This window comes from Corylus avellana, chromosome 4 (genome assembly GCF_965113065.1).
Source record: "Corylus avellana chromosome 4, dhCorAvel1.hap1.2, whole genome shotgun sequence".
In the NCBI taxonomy this organism is placed as follows: Eukaryota; Viridiplantae; Streptophyta; class Magnoliopsida; order Fagales; family Betulaceae; genus Corylus; species Corylus avellana.
Window position 1 is genome coordinate 2899898 of NC_142493.1, and position 20337 is coordinate 2920234.

At 35.7% G+C, this 20337-nt stretch overlaps 2 protein-coding genes and 1 non-coding gene across 4 annotated transcripts; all 3 read left to right on the forward strand.

The window, feature by feature from the left end:
* Positions 1–398: 398 nt before the first annotated feature.
* On the forward strand, positions 399–10325 carry LOC132178898 (Calcium-dependent lipid-binding (CaLB domain) family protein). 2 transcript variants are annotated; one of them, XM_088515458.1, is made up of 8 exons: positions 461–622; positions 733–837; positions 949–1075; positions 1177–1248; positions 2662–2707; positions 2828–3155; positions 8975–9037; positions 9121–10325. In XM_088515458.1, the coding sequence occupies exons 1-8, from the start codon at positions 580–582 to the stop codon at positions 9156–9158; spliced, it is 822 nt and encodes a 273-aa protein (XP_088371584.1). In that variant the 5' UTR covers positions 461–579; the 3' UTR covers positions 9159–10325. The 2 variants fall into 2 exon arrangements, with proteins under 2 accessions (XP_059447456.1, XP_088371584.1); XM_059591473.2 differs by lacking the exons at positions 8975–9037; positions 9121–10325 and adding an exon at positions 3229–3735 and having other exon boundaries at positions 399–622; positions 2828–3146.
* Positions 7104–7204, forward strand: LOC132180135 (U6 spliceosomal RNA). The gene has a single exon (XR_009440030.1). It is a non-coding gene; the product is annotated as a U6 spliceosomal RNA (small nuclear RNA).
* A 3172-nt stretch (positions 10326–13497) lies between the features above and the next one.
* CYCD3;1 (CYCLIN D3;1) lies at positions 13498–15601 on the forward strand. Its single transcript, XM_059592475.2, has 4 exons — positions 13498–14256; positions 14356–14557; positions 14693–14823; positions 14935–15601. Exons 1-4 carry the CDS (start codon positions 13714–13716, stop codon positions 15217–15219), a joined length of 1161 nt encoding a protein of 386 aa, XP_059448458.2. The 5' UTR covers positions 13498–13713; the 3' UTR covers positions 15220–15601.
* Positions 15602–20337: the final 4736 nt, after the last annotated feature.

A 20337-nucleotide genomic window follows, 5' to 3' on the forward strand; every position in this document is an offset into this window, starting at 1 on the left:
TAAAATAATAAGGTTTTTAAGAGTTCATAAAGCCAAAAAAATGAACAATTTTTTTTTTTTTTTGACTTAGAATCTGTTTGAAATTGCGTTTGAGAAATATAATTTTTAAGTCAAAAAGTGCTTTTGGACAAAAGTTTCATTTTTATACTTTTATCAAAAGTGCGTTTTGACAATTTTTAAGTTTTTTGAACTCTTAAAAGTGCTTTTAATCTTTTTACTAAACAAATAATTTTTTTTTCAAATAAATCTTTTGAGTATTAAAAATACTTTTAAATTTCTCAAACGCAATCCGAAAAATCTCTTTTACGCTTATTCAATCCTAAACATCGAAAACGCTTCCCAAACAAATAAGTGGCCTTCTCGACTCTTTCCCACAAATTAGTTATAAAATTGAATACAATACGCGGAATAGATTATTCCCAGAACCTGTCCCCCCCTGGTGGTGGTCTTTATAAATAACTAAATAAGACGGGGAGAAATAGACTTTCAGCGTTGGTCAATACATCAAATTCCAGCAGCCAAGAACACAAAAGGACTCCATATTCCAACACAATCTCAGCCAGCAACTTTTACTCTTCCATGTCGATTAATGGTATTCAAGGCCAGCTTCTTGAGGCCACTGGTAATACTTTCTTTATTTTCTTATTTACAAACAAAAAACAAAAATAAAACAAAAAAACCCCATCTTTATGTCCGCCCCTCTTGTTCAATTCTGTTTTTGGTTTGCTGCAGTTGTTGGGTGCAACAAGTTGAAGGACACCGAGTGGATCTCACGGCAGGATCCGTACGTGTGCCTCGAATACGCTAGCACCAAGTTCCGCACCAGGACTTGCACTGGTTTGTGCCCAATTCTCTCTCAGATCTCAAACAAACATGTTCTCTACTTTTTTTGTTTTTTTGATTATTTTCTTTCTAGACTGCTATAAGATCCCTTTTATTGTTGTATAGATGGTGATAGGAATCCGACATTCCAGGAGAAGTTCGTGTTTACGTTATTTGAAGGTCTTAGGGAGCTAAATGTCACCGTTTGGAACAGCAATACCCTTGCATCCGACGTCTTCATCGGCAGTGGAAAGTAATTACACTTTTTAAATGATTTTTTTTTTTTTTTTTTGTAGACCCTTTTGGATAAATTTTAATGGGGTGGTTTTGATTTTGGATTTTGTTGGGTGATAGGGTTCAATTGCAGAAGGTGCTTTCTCAGGGTTACGACGACACCGCCTGGACGCTGCAGACTAAAACTGGCAGGTAAATACAATTAAAAACTAACTCTATTAGGCTTATAATTTGTTTTTGATATTCAAGTGGCTGGGGGGGTTTACTGTTTAGGTTTGCAAAAATTGACAGTCTTTCTACGGTTTGTTGTGATTTTTTGCAACTACTTTCACTTGTTTTAGTTGAGGAAGGGCTCTGGTTGGGTTACTTTACTGCCCTCTTTTTCTTTTCTTTTCTTTTCATAATTACCAAATAGGGGTCAAGTGTATTTGCTGTTGCACATAAAACAGTGTGTGTGGAAGCATTGTTACAATGCTCAAACCTTACCTTAACTTTTGTCCTCCTAGTTGGAAAGCATCTTCCCATAAAGGTTTTAATTTTATGTCGATTGTAGAAGATCTACTTTGTATATATATATATATATATATATAATCTAGCCCCTCCCTTTCTCTTTCGATCTTATCACATTGGCCAAGGCCCTAGGGCCCTTATATGTTAAAATTAATATGCTTTATGCTTACACACAAGACTGAAACATTTAATTGCTGTTTAGCTAACTCCTAGCTCTCTTTAGTTCATCTCTTTTTAGTTATTATTTCGAGGTGAAGAGGCTGGTTTTTATTTACACCATTCAATGCATCGACTAATTGTCTGGACACAAAAAGAGCCAATTTATGGTCTTTCAATTGGGTCTGGGACTATGAGTTCTTTAAGTTTCTTTGTTAGGCATTGAAAGACTCCCTGCAAATTCAGCAGAATTTTAGAAGCAGAGAAACATTATAGATTATTTAATCACCTTTCATGCTAATGGTGAAAATTGGAATGCATGTACCCTTAGCACAAATGAATTGCCTGCAAGTGGAAATATGTGCCTTTTTATCTGATTGTAAGGTTCATAATCATGCCCCCTGGATTCTAAGTAAATCGATTTTTTTATGAATTGCGATTAATTGACTTTGTGTATGATGTTGTCCATCGCACCTGATACCAGCTTGTTCTTATAAGAATCTTTGCAATTTTTTATAAATTAATCGTCTTTGTTAATAGTGATGGAGGCATTTAAAAAATCAAAAATAAAAAAGCGAAAGGAAATAAGCTAGGAAATATTAGAGGAGCCTTTCCTTTGTTAGCTAGTATGTTAAAGGCATCCTTCTTTGCCAAAGGTTGATCATCAGTTGTTGTTTGAGCTTGAAACTATATGGTCTTCATCCCTTCTGTGATTAGAACTGTACAATTAGAGTAGGGTTGAATAGGAGGAGATTTCAGGTAGGCATGATTTCAATCCTAAAGGTTCTTACAATACTCCCTATTATTAGTTAATAGTAGTCCCTGCCCATATCACCATGTTTGACCTTCTTAACAAACTTGTAAACAATAATCGTGGTTAATACCCTTTTTCATTGACCAAATTGGATGACTGTTAACATACATCTTTCTCCATTGCAGATATGCAGGAGAAGTGCGATTAATATTACATTACTCTAATGCCCTAGTAAGTTACAGTGCTACATCATTACAGTACTTTGGGTGATTATTGAATAGCATTTCCTTCTATTAATTTATGAAGGCTATTTTCTCATGGGAGTTGAATAATTGTGTTGAATTATTGCAGAAACCGGCAAAAAGCTATGCTCCGTCGGCACCGCCTTATGGAACGCAGCCCATGCCCCAAGTCCCTTTGTATTATAACTCCACACCTACAACTGCTGCTCCTTACCCAACACCAGCACCTGCAGCTCCTTACGCACCTCCAGCCTACCCAGCTCCATCTCCCTACTCTTCGTATGCACCTAATTTATCAGGGTATCCACCATCTCCATACTCTGCCCCACCTCCAGCTGCCTATCCCCCCCACCCTTACCCACCAACATCAGCTTATCCTCCACCTCCATATCCACCACCGCCACAAACCTCATCCTACTATCCTCCAGGTAACTTTTGTTTAGGTGCATATTTCCTGCTGCTAATATTTAATTCATCACTTATACTAAATTTCTGTGTGTTTTGAATCAGGCCCATTTCCCGGATTGTATCCTCCACCACCATACTGAAAGGGCATCTGAAGCTTGTGATTACGGAAATGAAAGAAGTAGACATTTAAAGTTGAATTCTAGGTGTGGTTGTGTATATTTTTGGATGTCACTACAGAAAAGAAAAAAAAGTGTGAATTCTTTCTGTAGAGAATTTAAAATTTCATTTGGTACTTGTCAATTAGAAGGTTTGGTAACAGGTTTTGATGGTTTTCCTTTTAATGTAGAATCGTATATAGATATTTTTTCCTAGTGTTTTGACTCTCTCTCTCTCCTCCTTCTCTTACCTTTCGTCGGTGATGCACATGATGTCTTGTGCTGATGTTTATGTTAGAGTGTATGAAGACAATTGTAGATTGTAGTTCACTAGAGGCAGAGACAGTTGGAATCAAAATGTAGTTGCCTCCTTGAACAAAATTATTTGCACTTTATGGTATTGGCCTATTGCGTAAGTTTTGAATAAAAGGTAATATGTGAGTTTCATGATTGATGATTCTAGTGTTCCTCAGAATTGTGGGATTGTGGGAAAAGAACTTATCCATCACACTCCCTTGAGGGAAGGAAGTGAAAGATAGTATAAGCCTCTCACCTACACTGTTTTTCCTATACAAAACAACAGGTTCCATAACATGCACAAAACAGAGGCATGCTTGTATGCCTGCGCCTACAGAGTGATAAACCCTGGCAAATATGTTATAAAGATGCTCGTGACGGCCCCCAATGGTTCTTGATGTTTGGTGAATTTAGAACTACAATTAATAATAATAATAATAATAATAATAATAATAGGGCGTATGATTATTAAACAGATGCAAGTAAGAAGCTCTTGATTGTCTATAACACATTACGATGGTGCCCACTAATGTTGTCTAACGAAGGAGAAGCTAAGGGTCATCTTGTTGTACTGTAGAAACTAAGTTTCACAAATAATATTTTTTAAAAAGTTTTTGAATTTATACTTTAGAATTTTTTTTTTTTTTTCTTGAAAAATTTATTTGATGTTCTGTGAAAATAAGTTGCATTCAAGATCATAATGACTGAAATGGTTTTTTCTTTTTCTTTTTTTTTTTGAAGTACTTTTAGAAATAGAACCCAAACAATTCCCAACACTCTCGCCCAGCAAAAGTTAAATTTTTTCTCTCTAGCTCTCGTCAACTAGAGGAGAAAGGACGCTTGCTTCACGCTGTACGCAGACGGTGAAGGTGATAAGATTCTGGTTCTGTCACGTTCTAGCGTGATTTTACGATCCTAGATGACGGACGATTTGTCACGAATGTGGGGTAATCTTTCGCTTCTTGAAGATGAAGATACGGAAGTGGAAATACCAAATCAATCTTTGGAAGGGACTAATCATCGAGGCAGACTGTGTATAGTTGGCAAGCTGATTGCTGAAAGATGGATTAGCAAGGGGACCCAATCTCGCCTTATTTGTTTTTGATTTGTGCCAAGGCTCTTAGCTCCTTACTGATACAGGCGGATCGGGATGGTATGTTGGAGGGGGTTCCCACTTCGAGGAGGGGATCTCGATTAAATCACATATTTTTTGCATATGATAGTTCACTTTTTTGCAGGGCCAATCTAGAGCATTGGAAAAGGCTTTATGAAATTTTGAAAGCCTACGAGCAAGCCTCAGGCCAACGTCCCAACCGTTCCAAAACGGCTATCTTCTTTAGCCGCAATACATCCAGCGAAATAAAGGAGCAAATCTTGGAGGTCCCAGGGCTATCTTCCTCCTAACGATATTATACTTATCTTGGATTGCCCGCGCTTATTGAAAAATCCAGAATTGGCGCCTTTCAGATATAAAGGAGCGGGTATGGAGAAGGCTTCAAGACTGGAAACTGAAGTTTCTGTCCCAGGCAGGAAAAGAGATACTTTTGAAGGCTGTCATTCAGGCAATTCCGACTGGAGTTTTCTTCTTCCAAAAGCACTTTGCTCAAAGATTAACTCTCTAATGCTTAAGTTTTGGTGGGGCCACCATGCAAAGGATTCTGGAATTCCTTGGGTGAGTTGGAGTCGGATGGGATTTCCGAAGGGAAATGAAGGTATGGGTTTCCGAGACCTACATTGTTTCAATATAGCTCTCTTTGCCAAACAGGTATGGAGGTTGTGGAAAATGGATAATAGCCTCACTTCTCGGATTATGAAGGCAAAATACTTTCCTAGTTGTTCAATTTTTTAGGCTCAACTAGGCAATAAACCATCCTACGCCTGGCGAAGCATATCCAAAGCTAGAGAATTGGTGTAGAAAGGACTAATTTGGAGAATTGATAATGGAGAAAGTGCTCCCATTTGGGGGGCTAAGTGGATTCCTCTTCCGTCTACTTATTGCGTGCAATCCCCCCAAAGAGGTTTGGCAGATAATGCGGTAGCTAGAGATCTCATTGACCAAGATACTTTGTGGTAGAATCAATCACTTTTGGAGGATTTATTTACTATGGATGAAATTAAGGCCATCAATTTAGTCCCTACTAGTGCAACCAATCAGCCGGATACCTAGATTTTGAGGGGAACTCCGCAAGGAATTTTTTCGGTCCGTAGTGCTTACCACTTGGCTAAAGAGATGGAATCTCGAGGCCAAGCGGAAAGTTCCAAAAGGGAAGCAGACAGCAAAATTTGGGAGGGAATTTGGAACTCAGTTCTCCCAAATGTAGTAAAGAATTTTTTGTGGAGAGCATGCCAAAATATACTGCCCACAAAGGAAAATCTGTGTAGGAGAAAGATTTCAAAGGACCCTTGGTGCCCTATTTGTAACTTAGAAGTGGAGACCATATCTCACATTCTGTGGAGCTGCAGTTCAGCCAAAGACATCTGGGGCGTTAATGACTGTATTTTCCAAAAGAGATGCAGTGTGGAAGGGGATTTCCGTGAACTGGCCGAATATTTCTTGCAGAAAAAGGTGGATGATTCTTTCGAAACATTTGCGTTGTTAGCCAGGAACATCTGGTTTAGGCATAATGAATGGGTTCACAAGGGTCTATTCACCCACCCAACCGAAATAGCGAACCGAGCATCTCGTTTCCTGCAGGAGTTCAAAAGTGCGAATGTTGGAGATGCCATTGGTGATTCTCGTGGTCAAGATCCAATTCTGACGTGGGAAAAACTACCGAAGGGCTTCTTCAAAGCCAATTGCGACACAGCAATGGACGGAAAAAACGATAGAATGGGATTGGTTGTTGTTATAAGAGATCACTTTGGCAATGTTAGAGCAGCACGGAGTATCACAAAACTGGATTTCTTGGGTCCCACATCTGCCGAAATTTTAGCCATGCTTCAAGGAGCAACACTGTGCAAGGAATTGGGCCTTCAAAACGTCATCATGGAAGGAGATGCCCAAGTGGTGGTTTTGGCACTTCAGAATAACGACAAGATGGATTGTAAATGGGGTCACCTTATTGCAGATGTGCGATCTACTCTCCAATACGCCCAAAATTGGAAAGTGTGCCATGTATGTCAGGAAAGAAACGAAGCGGCACATGGTTTGGCTAAAGCAACCTCCTACGATGTTATAGATAAAACTTGAATGTTGTCCATCCCAGATTGTATTTGTGACATTGTTTTTGACAGGGCTTAGTCTCTAGTGTTGTTATCCCTTATTAAATGAGAATCCATGATTCATTTGCCAAAAAAAATAAAATTCCCAACACTTTCAACACTAAAGTACGATTTGCACATGACAAATGTCTTCTTCTTCTTCTTCTTCTCATAAAAGCCCAAATCTCCGGTAGGACATGAATGCTGGGCCAGGCGTAATTTAAGACGTGCACTGGCCCAATTTAAGACGTAGAAATGCGTCCCACATCGCTGAGTTAGAACAGTAAAGATGAGTTTATAATGCAAAGCAGAACATAGGAACTCGTCCTTCGGGACATCCGATAAAATTGGAACGATACAGAGAAGATTAGCATGGCCCCTGCGCAAGGATGACACGCATAAATCGAGAAATGGTCCAAATTTTTTTTTATCTTTTTCGCAAATTTGTGCTTCTCTCTCGTCTTCTTCGTTCTTTACGGTTTGCTTTTTTGTTTTTTATTTGGTTTTTGTTGCTTGATAGGGTTCAAGTGCTTTCTCAGTTTTAGGATGACACCGCCTTGCCGCTTCAGACTAAAACTTGCAGGTAAATACAATTAAAAACTAACCCTTTTACGCTTATAGTATGTTTTTTATGTTCAACTGTCTGGAGTAGTTTAGGTTTGCAAAAATTAACAGTCTTTGTGCAATTTGTTGTGATTTTCTGCGACTACTTTCACTTGTTTTGGTTGTGTTAAATCACTGACCTGTTTTTGTTTTCTTTTTTTTCAAAATTACAATTTCATTGAGTGTTTATATTTGATTGAGTTTCTAGTTTCTGCTTGCGCCCTCTAAGATATAATCCTTTATCTGTAGTATATAAATAATACAACTTCGAGTCTTTAATCAGTTCAAAGATATATAACCGTCACTAGCTTGTGCTTCAGTGCCCAAAGGGATTTTTTCTCACTATTAAATCTAGCCTCTTGATTCTCCACCATAGATATTAACGTCTGATATATTGGTTCATATTTGATCTTTGTTTGTCTCTTATGTTTAATGATGCAAACAAGGTTTCTCAAACCGAATTGAGCTGTGGCAGCTTGAATTGGCTAAATTTAAATGTGTTTGATCTTTGCTGAAATCCAAAACAAATATGGGTATCGGTCGGTTCAACTGTTTAGGGAGGAGGAGATTTGTTGTTGAACAAGAAACCTAGAATAGACTTCTATCTACACCAGGGAGGAGGAGATTTAAGAAAAGAGAGAGGATTAACACCCTTTGTGTAGCCTGTAGACAAAGAACCTTTAATAGAGCAACAAGAATTTGAGACTAAGATAAAACATACTTAATTTTTCTTATGTTGATTCGTTTGCATCTAAACCTATGTTCACCTGTGTATAACTAGTCCGTTTATTTTGTAAACCTTCTTATTTTTAGAAAGAATGTTAAACCATACTTGTACGAGTTTGGTTGTAGCTTATTGAAAAAGCTCAGCCTTCATTTCAGTTGCTTGATTCGTCTGCATCTACACTTACCTTGATCACCCATGGAAAAGTAATAACAGGTTTATTTTGTAAACCTTCTTATATTTACAAAGACTAGTGTTGGAACTGCACCAACATTTATGCTATATGTGGACTTTATATGCTCCTTTATATAGCTTTCTTTGGCCAATAAAAGTCTAGATAAGGTTTTGAAGTCAGATATCTACAATCAGCTTAGAAACTCATTTCAATTCCAAGTTTTGAATTTATCATTCGGAGCATAATTCATTTCCAAGCTCCAGTTAAAAGCCTTTAACATCCTTGTAATATTTTCATAATTTGAACTGTCATGGCCAAATGCCCAAAACTGATAGATTCTTCAGATATTTAAATATGTCTTTATGAACATCTAAATATGTCCTTCTATTAATTCATGAAGGCTATCTTTTCATGGGAGCTTGAATTATTGCAGAAACCTGCAACAAGCGTTGCTCCATTGGCACTGCCATATGTAATGACGCTGCCTTCGCCCCAAGTCCCTTTGTATTCTAAACACCTACAAACAACTGCTGCTCCTTACCCAACCCCAGCACCTGCAGCTCTTTACGCATCTTCCGCCCACCTAGCTCCGTCTCTCTAGTCCTCGCACCTATCTAATTCAGTAGGGTATCCACTATCTCCATCCTCTGCTTCACCTCCAGCTGCCTATCCTCCCCAGACCTTACCCACCAGCATCAGCTTATCCTCCACCTCTATATTTGCCACCGCCACAAACCTCACCCTATTATCCTCCAGGTAACATTCGTTTTAGGGGCATACTTCCTGTTGCTAATATTTAATTCACCACATGTACTAAATTTCTGTGTGTTTTCAGTCAGGTCCTCATTCGGGAATGTATTCTCCACCGCCATACTGAAAGGGTATTGAAAGCTTGTGATTACGGAAATGAAAGACGTAGACATCTAAAGTTGAATCCTAGGTGTGGTTGTGTATCCAGTTGGAGGTCATTACCAAAAAAAAAAAAAAAAAAAGTGATTTCTTTCTGCAGTGAATTGAAAATTAGGCAAGGGGTATAAAATGAGAGTTTCATTTGCTACTTGTCAATTAGAAGGTTTCTTAACAGGCTTTGATGGTTTTCCTATTAATCTAGATAGATATTTTTTTCTTCCAAAAAGTCTTTTATTTTCTCTCTTTCTCTGCCTAACCTCTTTTTACCTTTTTCCGTTGAGGCACATGATGTCTTGTGCTAATGTTTGGGTTAGAATATATGATGACAATTGCAGATTGTAGTTATTTAGAGGTAGCTATATGTATTATCTTATAGCCTACAATCTCTCACCTTTAGAGACAAGATGATCTTGTTAAAGGATAGAATGTCATGTTGCTGGAGCTCAACTTGTTTGAATCTCTTCAGTCCAATACCACTTCCATTCTCATTCTTCCCATTTGCTCTGAAGTTGTCCTGTTAGACCCCTTTGGTTCCTGGGTCTGCGCCAAGTTGTTTCAGTGTTCAGAAACAACATTCTATCTCAGTTGAATCACAAAAGGCTAAAGTTTTAGTACAAAGGAACAGTTTCTCAAGCTTTTGATGCTTATGGTTCTTCAAGGCCATGCACATTTTGCCAATGCGTGATACTTCTTTGTCGGCTACAATCCTTCTATTATACAATGTCAGCTGTTTGTTACCCGGCCTGGCCCTGAAAAACTTAACTTATTAGCACTAGATGGTCTTGTAGGTTTTGATTTTTGAAGGTCTTCTAAAATGACCAAATACAAGTTATCATAGAAGTAGAAGCTGGCTGCACAGGAAGCTTAGGCTGAGGCTGCCAGTAGGGTCTAGTTGTCACGCATAATGTTTCTATCAGTACTTGTTCATCTTCAATAATGATCTTGCATCGCATATTGGAAGTGCAGCTCGTGACGGGTCCCAGAGGTTCTTCATGTTTGGTGAATGAATGTATAACTACAATAAAAAAGATGAGACAAAACTTTCTGTGGCTGCTGTATAATTATCAAACAGGTGTGCTAGAAAGATGACATTTTGTGGAGTGTTTCAATGAGATTGTAATATAGTATTCAAGCATTATTCAACTAAAAAGCTTTTGAGTATCTGTTTGAGGAGTTTAAAAGTGCGTTTAACATTTAAAAAGTTCATTTGAAGAAAAAAGTACCCGTTTAGTAAAAAAAAATTGAAAACGCTTTTAAGGGTTTGAAAAGCTTAAAAATAGTCAAAACGCACTTTTGGCAAAAACAAACATTTTTTTGACTTAAGAGCTTTATTTTTCAAACACAATCTCAAACATGCTCTAAGTCTATGAGTTTAGATCCGAATATGTTATACTTTTGACATATTTTCAATGTGGAAACTAATCGTTTTAGTTTATACACTTACATAAGCTTGCTTAAGGAAACAGGGAATAGGGTCTCTTTCATTTCATGGTCATGATTTAAAATTAGTGTACCTAAAGGTACAACTAACTTCATGTTAGGAACACTAATTTTAAATCATGTGGCTATGATTTTTGCAGAGTTTTATACTTTGTGATGTAAAAGTTTTTTGCTCTGCTCTGTAAAAAATTTATGCTCGTGATCTTTAATCAATGAAATCCTCAGATTTCCGTTCTTTAAAAATAAAAAAAAAATCATGTTAATTAATTTTTTTAAGAAACGTGTTAATATCGACTTCATATACTTTCTTAAATATGCAAACTTTAAATTTTGATCATAAAATTAATACCATTTTATTTCATTTGAAATAGAAAAAATCATTGTCAAATAAGTGCTGTTTCACTATCGCTCTACGGTCATCAAAAATTAAAATTTTATTGCACCAAAATCTAATTATTTTTTAGTCAAAATAAATGATATCATAATCATTCAATTTAAAAATATTTATTGAGATTTAAGAAATCTATATAGTAAAATATTTTAGGCATTTTTAAACTAGAAAAGTGATAGGGAGCTAAACAAATAAACCCAAAAAAAATTTCAAACTAACGTGGCAAGGGTTTTTAAATAAATAACAAAATGCAATTCTCTCTCCTTTGTTTGCCATTCACAATCTACCACGTCAGTTTGAAAATTTTCCTGAGTTCATTTATTTGGCTCCCTAACACTTCCCTTTAAACTATTTTAATTTATATATGTAATTTTTTCCAAAAAAAATTTGTGTTTGTTTTTTCTTACTTGATTAGGAATAATCTTAAATAAAACTATATTGACATGAAGTTAAAAATTCAATCATATTTTTTATTCCCCCCCCTCCCCCCCCCTTTTTTTTTTTTTGTCTCTTACATTCTTTAAAAAAAATAATAAAAAATAAATAAATAAAAAAGTTATTATGCAGATTAAGAAAAGACAGTAAAAAGAAAGAAATTTGAGAATTATACGTTAAAAAAAGTGAAATACATGGATAATGGTGTAATATTCAAACATTTGGGTCAAAGCTTCAAAGCAATTGCTTTCCTTTTCAGCCAAAATATAAAAAAGATGAACGAATAACAAGGCAAAGACCCGATTTGCCCACACATTCTTTGTTAGTGACACACTACTCTTAACTTGTTTTTCAATTACATTTCTTTATATTAACTTATCTTTACAACGTTTTTTATATTAAGCAACTTGGTGGGTTGTATTGCTTTCCCCCCCACCCCCCACATTAGGCATATTGATTATTCTAACTACTTAGCGATTTTTAATTGGTAAAATAATTATACATAAAATTTGACTTTTTAATGATTTCTCAACATCGCACCCTTAATTATTTAACTAATTATGAACCATCCCCCTCAATTTCTAAGAAGATTGCAGTAAATATTGTATTATTCCAAATATTTTCTTTTCTAATATGAACTATACTTTCATATTGAAACTAAGAAAAATGTATTCTACAATTTGTTGACACTTGTTAGTATAAGATCGAAAAATATTGATGTGCAGGGGCAGAACCATAAATTCTTATTAAAGAGAATCAAAGCACGAAGATAATAACTTAACTCAACCAGTCTTTGGGGGTGGCGCCATGGGGAAAATGGGGTGACCAGGCCACCCCATATTATTAAATTAATTTTTTAATTTTTAATTATTTTATTTTATATTTATTTTTTAAAATATAAATAATATTTTATTATTTTCTTTTGTGTGAGACATGTGGCGATATTTAAATGATTGGATGGAATTCAATGGCTGAGATTGACAAAAAATTCGGCTGGCAATTTTGAAGGAATAGCCGGGGATCATGATCCCTTCCCAGCAATACTAGAGCTTTTTTTTCTTTGGAAAAATTTCACTTTAAACTCCTGAACTACCATGCGTTTTGAGAAGACACTTTAAATTTTAAAAACTCTTAATTTAATCCACTGAACTTTCAATTTGATTCAATTGAACCCCCATCCGTCAAATTCAACTGTTAACCTCTAACGAAAATTACTAAAACGACCAAATTACCCTTCGATTTTCGTTTTTTTTTTTTCTCATTTGAAAATTATGGGTAAATTTGAAATTTTATAAAAAAAAAAAGTCAAGGGTATAAAAGGTCATTTTATCACTTTTAACGTTTTAAATTTGATAGAAGGGGGTACATTGCATCAAATTGAGAGTTTTTGAAATTTTGGTAAGTCTTCTCAAAATACGTGGTAGTTTATGAGTCTTAAGTAAAGTTTTCCCTTTTTCTTTTGTATACTGATTTTCTCAAATTTTTTTTTTTTTTTTTGGTATTTCCGGTTGTCTTTGTTTTCTTTATGTTCACAACTGTTTTACAATTTTTTTTACTACTTTTAGAAATGTGTTAGCATACTATTGAAGAATACCAATGTGCAAGAATGAAACCAAAAATTCATATTGAAGGGGTCAAAGCAAGAAGATAATAACTCAACCGCCTATCGTTTGGTAGTAGTATTGGAGCTTCTTTTCTTTGGTATAATTTTCTTTCCTTTTTTTTTTTTTTAGTGGTTTTCAAGAACTAAAAACTACTATAATTATCAAATAACAATTAAAAAAGATATTGTAGTATGCAATTAATTTACTTAAATGTAAAGGAAATAAAGAGCAGCTTTAGTCCATTTACTCTGTATACCACCAATACACACAATACACTTGTTCTCTCTTTCTCGTACAGTGTCTCTTTATTTAGGCTCCATTAAGAGGTTGTTTTCATGGGGTCCGGCTTGGTGTGTGTGCCGTTTCGGCTCTGCCCGCCAACGTTACACACCGAAAGCACCACAAAGAATTCCAAAACCCAATACTTATAAAAAAAAAAAAAAAAAAAGAAAAGGAAAAAAAGACAAGCGTGAAACCTACTCTGTCAAAAATCAATCCCCTCCCTCTTTTCTTTCTCCTCTGCTTTCAGCCACTCTACACTAGTCTCTGTATACTCACTCACAAAGTATTGAGAGAGAAAGAGAAAGAGAGAGAGATGGGATTTTCCTTTGTATAATGAATGGAGGACTGAAACCTCTTCTTCTCAGAAGAAGATGGCAATTCAACTACACGACGAACGACAACTAGAACAACAGCAACAGGAACAAAACCCTTCATTCTTGCTGGATGCTCTGTACTGCGAGGAAGAGAGATGGGAGGAAGAAGAAGAAGAAGTAGAAGAGGTTGTGCAAGGGGAGAGTGAGATATGTAGCAGCAAAACCAACAGTATAAGAAAAGCTTCTCTTTTTCCTATCCTCTTGTTGGAGCAAGATTTGTTCTGGGAAGATGAGGAGCTTCTTTCTCTGTTCGCTAAAGAAGAGCAACAAGCCCATGTTCTAAATCGCAGCATTGTGGAAACAGATTCTGCTATATCTGTGGGTCGTCGTGAGGCTGTGGAGTGGATGCTCAAGGTCAATGCCCATTACGGATTCTCAGCTCTCTCAGCAATCCTATCCATTAACTATCTTGATAGGTTCCTTGCAAGCCACCATGTTCAAAGAGACAAGCCATGGATGATTCAGCTTGTGGCTGTGGCTTGTCTCTCTTTGGCTGCAAAAGTGGAAGAGACCCAAGTGCCCCTTCTCTTGGATCTCCAAGTACGTTCTAACAAAACCAATATATGTGTTATAAAGGTGGAATCTTTTTTCTTGATTTCCATAGACAAAAAATAAATCTGGGTTGTTGTTCTGTTTCAGGTGGAGGATGCACGGTTTGTGTTCGAGGCAAAAACTATTCAAAGAATGGAGCTTTTGGTGCTCTCCACCCTTCAATGGAAGATGCACCCAGTAACCCCAGTTTCATTTCTTGAGCACATCACAAGGAGGCTCGGGATGAAGACCCATCTCCACTGGGAATTCCTCCGGCGATGTGAGCGTCTCCTCCTCTCCGTGGTCTCCGGTAAGGCCCCCCCATTTTGTACAAAAGCTTAGTATTTTCGATAAGAACAAGAAAAAAAGAAAAAAGAAAAAAGATACCCCTTTACTTTAACCCTTTTGATTTGTTATATAGTTTACGTTTTGTCTAATTTTGTAGATTCAAGATTCGTCGGTTGTCTTTCTTCTGTTTTGGCCACTGCCACTATGATGCACGTTATAGACCAAGTTGAGCCTTGTAATCCCACAGAATACCAAAACCAGCTTCTGGGCATCCTTAAAATAAGCAAGGTATGAGTTTTTTTCGTTATTGTTTGTGTCAGATTCAAGCTCAAACGTGAAGCCATTAGTGCTCATTATTTGATATTGATGATTATATATATCCAACTGCATTGTTAACAGGAAAAAGTGAATGTCTGTTATAATCTCATCCTTGAGCTATCAAACGCCTATAATTGCAACCATAACAACCCTCTGAAGCGCAAGTACGAGCAAATTCCTTGCAGCCCAAGTGGTGTAATTGATGCTGTTTTTAGCTCTGATAGCTCCAACGATTCTTGGGCTGTGGGGTCGTCGGTTTACTCATCGCCGGAGCCTCCGTTCAAGAAGAGCAGAGCCCATGAACAGCAAATGAAACTGCCATCACTCAACCGGATCTCTGTGGGCATTGTTGGCAGCCCTCCATAAAACCCTCTCTTCCCCCGTCTAAAAAAAAAAAAAAACTCTATTTTATTATATGGGTAATTTCTGTTTTGGTGCAAGTTAAAGTGCCTTCCAGAATCTAGAGCATTTCCGACAATGTCCACCTTGTTTTCATGCCTTGGAGAGGAAAACACATGCAGCCGTGGGGAGATAGGCGGCATTTTGCAGGGAAGAGAAGAGAAAACAGACAAGAATAGCTGGCATTGAAGGGATTTTATACAAAGTCTTGCTTCTCTGTTTTATGTTTTTGGCAACACTCTCTTCTTCTCCATCTACGAGTCTCTTTGGACATACTTTATCTGGACATATCTATATATCATCATATTCGATAATAAATTCAGAACAATTTTTGTTTGTTTGTATAATATGATCTCTGTTCACTTCTCATTTGCACACAACCTTTAGCCTTTAACTTTTTGACACCATATTATACAGATGATTAACATAATCTCTCCTATTTATCAATTAAGTAAAAAGTGTTTGACAGAAATAAGTTGAAGCTTGGCAATGGATTTGTTTGCATGTGAAGGGAGCAACAGGTTGTCGGCCAGTTGGTTTTTGGCGGATTTGGTTTATGGGAGACTTTTTGATTGGGGGGTTTGACCTCGTTTCAGGAGCCGCACTCCCCTTTTGTTGGTGAAAGATTGAGGTGACCGTAATCCTCTCTCTCTCTCTCTCTAACCTAATCACTCACCTAAAAAACACCCATCTAGTGCTCTTAGATTTTCTTCACTTTTTGGCTTCCAACTGTAGGACCCCATCAACTGTAGGACACCCTCTATATATCTACTTGTCTTTACTTGCCTTTGGAGAGCGTGGAAACTCTTGCAGGCTTGTTTTAAGCCTCCTGCTCTCTGCTTTTACAGGAGTTTATTCAAATTATTGGCAACAAATACGGTGGATAAACTTTCTTCATCATCCCCACCATTGTATTTCATATATTTCTTTATACCCAAAAAAGTGAAAAAGAATAGTTTCACTTTCACTTTGGCTGTATATTTTATGAAGGGTCAGGGTAAGTTTGTTATTTTTTTTTTTTATTATTATTATTATTATTTTTCGTTGGGTAAAGTCTATATAACTCTCTCAAACTACCATTTCAATAACAATTTATCCCTCAAATTATTAATTACGACAATTTACCTTTCAAACTATTAAAATAATGATAATGTACTCCCAATTTTAACAAAATTACAAAATTACCCTTACTAAAATAAAAACAAAAATATTAATTTTTTTTTCAAAATTTAAAGGTTATTTTTGTCTTATTGAAAGTATAGGGGTAATTTTGTCATTTTGCTAGCATTAAGGGTACATTGTCATTGTTTTGGTAGTTTGGGGGGCAAATTGTTGCAATTAATAGTTTGAATGGTAGATTGTCATTGGAGTGGTAGTTTGGAGGGTAAATTGTTGCAATTGATAGTTTGAGGAATAAATTATCATTAGAATGGTAGTTTGAGAGGGTTAAGTAGACTTTACCATTTTTTTTTTGGTTTGAAAAAGCATTATAGTGTGACATAAAGATGATATCTTTTTCTTATATATTTCTAAGAGTGTTTTGTGTTTGAGGAGTTTATTAACATTTTTTATTTTTTATTTTTAAAAAGAGAAAAAGCCAAAATTTTTTACAAAAGGAAACTATTGCCACTACCATATCTTGCTTCCTGTCACAATAAATAGTTATTTAAGGAATTGTGGCTTAATAATTAATATTAACTACCCTTCCCGACCAACTCCTGTACTTCTGTTTACCATTTGATTTTTTTTATCATATATATATATATAAGACAGTAGCAATATTTATAATTAATGAAAGCATGCCCATTGCCCCCCTATTTTTCATAGGGTTAGTGTTATTTTTATGAGTAGGGCAAAGTCTTAATCCGTGATTAAACAATAATAGCATTACACTTTAATCCATGAAAAAGTCAAATAAAGTAGACCTCGCGTTAATAAATTGATGAAAATTTTAACACAAGTCTTGATTTATGAATATCCCAAATATAAGTTTAGAATTCATTAAATTAAAAATTAGGGTTTCAATATTTTTTTTTTAAAAAAAAAGCGTAAAAACACAAATAATATTATTATACGATTGCTATACAACTGAGATGATGTGATGGTGTAGTGAAAATCAGCTTTTAAATCAGGGCTTGTGAAACAGAATGTGAAAATCACTTCTTTTTTTAAGGACGGTTGTCACGTGCTCTGTCAATCCTATTAAAAATGAATGCATGTGAGATCATATGCTCTAAAGAAAAATGTCAGCTTAAAAAATTTACTTTAACCTAAAATGGAGGAAATTTTTGTTTATAATAATGTACTTTTTCTAATAAATAATAGTAATAATTTTTTTTTTCTTTTAAAACAATGCTACAAAAGGCACGGTTGCTTCTAGTTCATTGCTTTTGCTACCATACTAGCCTTGTGTTGGACTAGTATACTCGACAACTGGGGATGCCAATCAATTTTCCTTGTCCTTTGTGATTAGGTGGAGGATGAGCGGGAGTTGACGAGGCCCTTTCTATTCGAACAGTGAACTCTCTGCTCGAACAGAAAGCCCAGTCACTCAAAATTTTCAACAATTCTTGTGCCGTTTCTTCTTTTAAGCAAAAGATTACAGAAATCTCAATCCCTCCATACCTGTGTTACCCTTTGATTACTCAATCTATAGGGCAAGTACTTTTTGTCAGGAATGATAGTTACCAAGGGTCTTAATACTAGTAAAGACACCAGAAAGAAGGCTTGCAAGAGCTTTTCCACTTTCAACTACTGTGATGCAATGCTAATCATTCTTTTTATATATGTTTAGCTATTGGATAAGACTAACTTAATTAGATATGATAAACCCTATAATCTTTCCAGGGAGCAGGGTAAAAGTAATGTGAAAGTAGGGATATATACCCTCCCCCATTACCATATATAAAAAAGTATACACATTCCCTTGTCCTCTCTTTGTATTGGGTGGAGATTCATGATGCTCATTTTAGTGGATTCTTAATAGAGCATGCCTCACCCTTTTTGGTTCTTCTCTTTGTCTTTACCCTTTTTCTATTTTTCTTTTTCTTTTTCTTAGCTAAAAGAAGTTGTCCTAGCTTTTTTCACGTGTTATATGCTAATATCATTTTCATGAAAATCGATAAATTTTCTTTACAAGAAAATATATAATCAATGAAGTTACATAATGCATATAATTTTGCTTAAATTTGGCCATCTTTAATCCTCAACCCACCCGTCATTTCTTATTAATGAGTATTCTAACATTCTTTCTCTCGTTTTGACTCAAATTCTCTTTTAATAAACTACTAGTTATCACAAGATGCGGTGTTAATTGTTCAAAATCATAATTACTTCTTAAAGTTTTAATGTAAACATATTTCTTTTCTGTCACAAATGTTGTTAGTGAGTGGGCAATGTATATTAGTTGGAAAGTATGAATAAAATAATTATCTTAAGTGGTGACCAAAATCCCATAGGCAATGACAGTTTACCTAATGAGAAACAAAAAAAAAGTCTTCCCCATAAAAGAAAGGGAAGGAGGAAGGAGAGAGAGAGAGATTGTGGTTTCATTTGATAGAGCACTCAACCTATAAAAGGTAAAAAGGGGAAAGGTGGGGATTTTGAATTTGGGAGACAAAATCTTTGATATTGTGGGAAGATTGTCTTTGGTCCTTCTTTTGTTCTCTACTTTAAGGTTGGTAGAGGATAGATGGCAGTAGATGCATGCTAGTGATCATGATTTAGGGGGGAGAGAGAGGGAGTGTTTTTTCAAAGGGAAACAGCTTGCTCCCAAGGTCCAAGGTCTCATGAGGTCACTCTGTCCCCACACCAATAATTGTAGAATAGTAATACCATGGATTTTTTTTTTTTTTTTTTTTTTAATTTATTTATTGCCAAAAAGCTTAGTGATCTCAAAACTCTCTTTTTTGCCCTGGTCACATCTTTTATATGTCCTTCATTGTTGTTGGTTAGAATAAAAAATTTAATTATTTAATTAATGTTTATATACTTGACCGCATACCGGTAAATCAATTGATAGTGCTTGCAAAATTGACCGAGGGTAAACAAAGAGGTTTACCGAGTGTGCCAACATGAGACACTTCCGATGCGATGCTTAAGTTAATACGATTGCCGTGAGAAAGGAAATAAAAGACAAAATAACGAAAAAGAGGCTAAAAATTACTTGCTATAGTGACTGACTGCTTCATAGAGGCGAGGGATCTTCTCTTGCATAACCGTCTTAACACACGACGTTTCTTGGTCAGAGAACATCCCAACAATACAAAATTTCTTTATGAAGTGCATGGAAGTAGATACCATATTAAATGATTAGTTATTTTAAAAGGTTAAATTAATTAAAAAAAAAAAGTGAATTCAAACTATTTAATTAACAAACATTAATTTAACTAGTTCATTAATAAAATTGCACCAAAACCCTCCCAAGTAATTTTTCTTCCACCCTTTTCTTGCTCACAGCTGTAAAGTTTAAAGGACAACAAAGAAGAGGAAGGACCATATGAGGCCGTGGACCTTTCTCTCCCTCTTTCAGTCTCTCTCTCTCTCTCTCCACGCTTATTTCTCAGCCACGGGGGGTTGTTTGTTTGTTTGTATTGTTCATATATAGAATACAAGTGAATAATTTTATAGCTTCTGCCAATCTTTAGCTCTTGGACAGGACTATAAATGGCCCCCCTTTTTACTGAAATCCTCTCTCTCTCTCTCTCTCTCTCTCTCTCTCTCTCTCTCTAAATGTTATGATCCCAACTTTCAGTAATATCATATGAAGTTTGACATGAAGTACACACTTGGGCTGAAAAAGAAAACAAATCTTTGCTTTCCTGCATCTCTAAATCATACTCTAATGCTACTATTTATCATCTAAAGTATGTCTTCTGCAGAGAAATGAGTGATGCCTGCAATCTCACCCCTACACCAAGACAAAAAAAAAAAAAAAAAAAAAAAAAAAAAAAAAAAAATCATATAAATTTCATACATATAAGTGGCACAAAATTCATAGGCAAGCTACTCCAAATTCAGTAAGTTAATTACTATTTATTGGGGTGAAAAATATCTTAACTTTATGCAACTTTTTTTTTTATTATT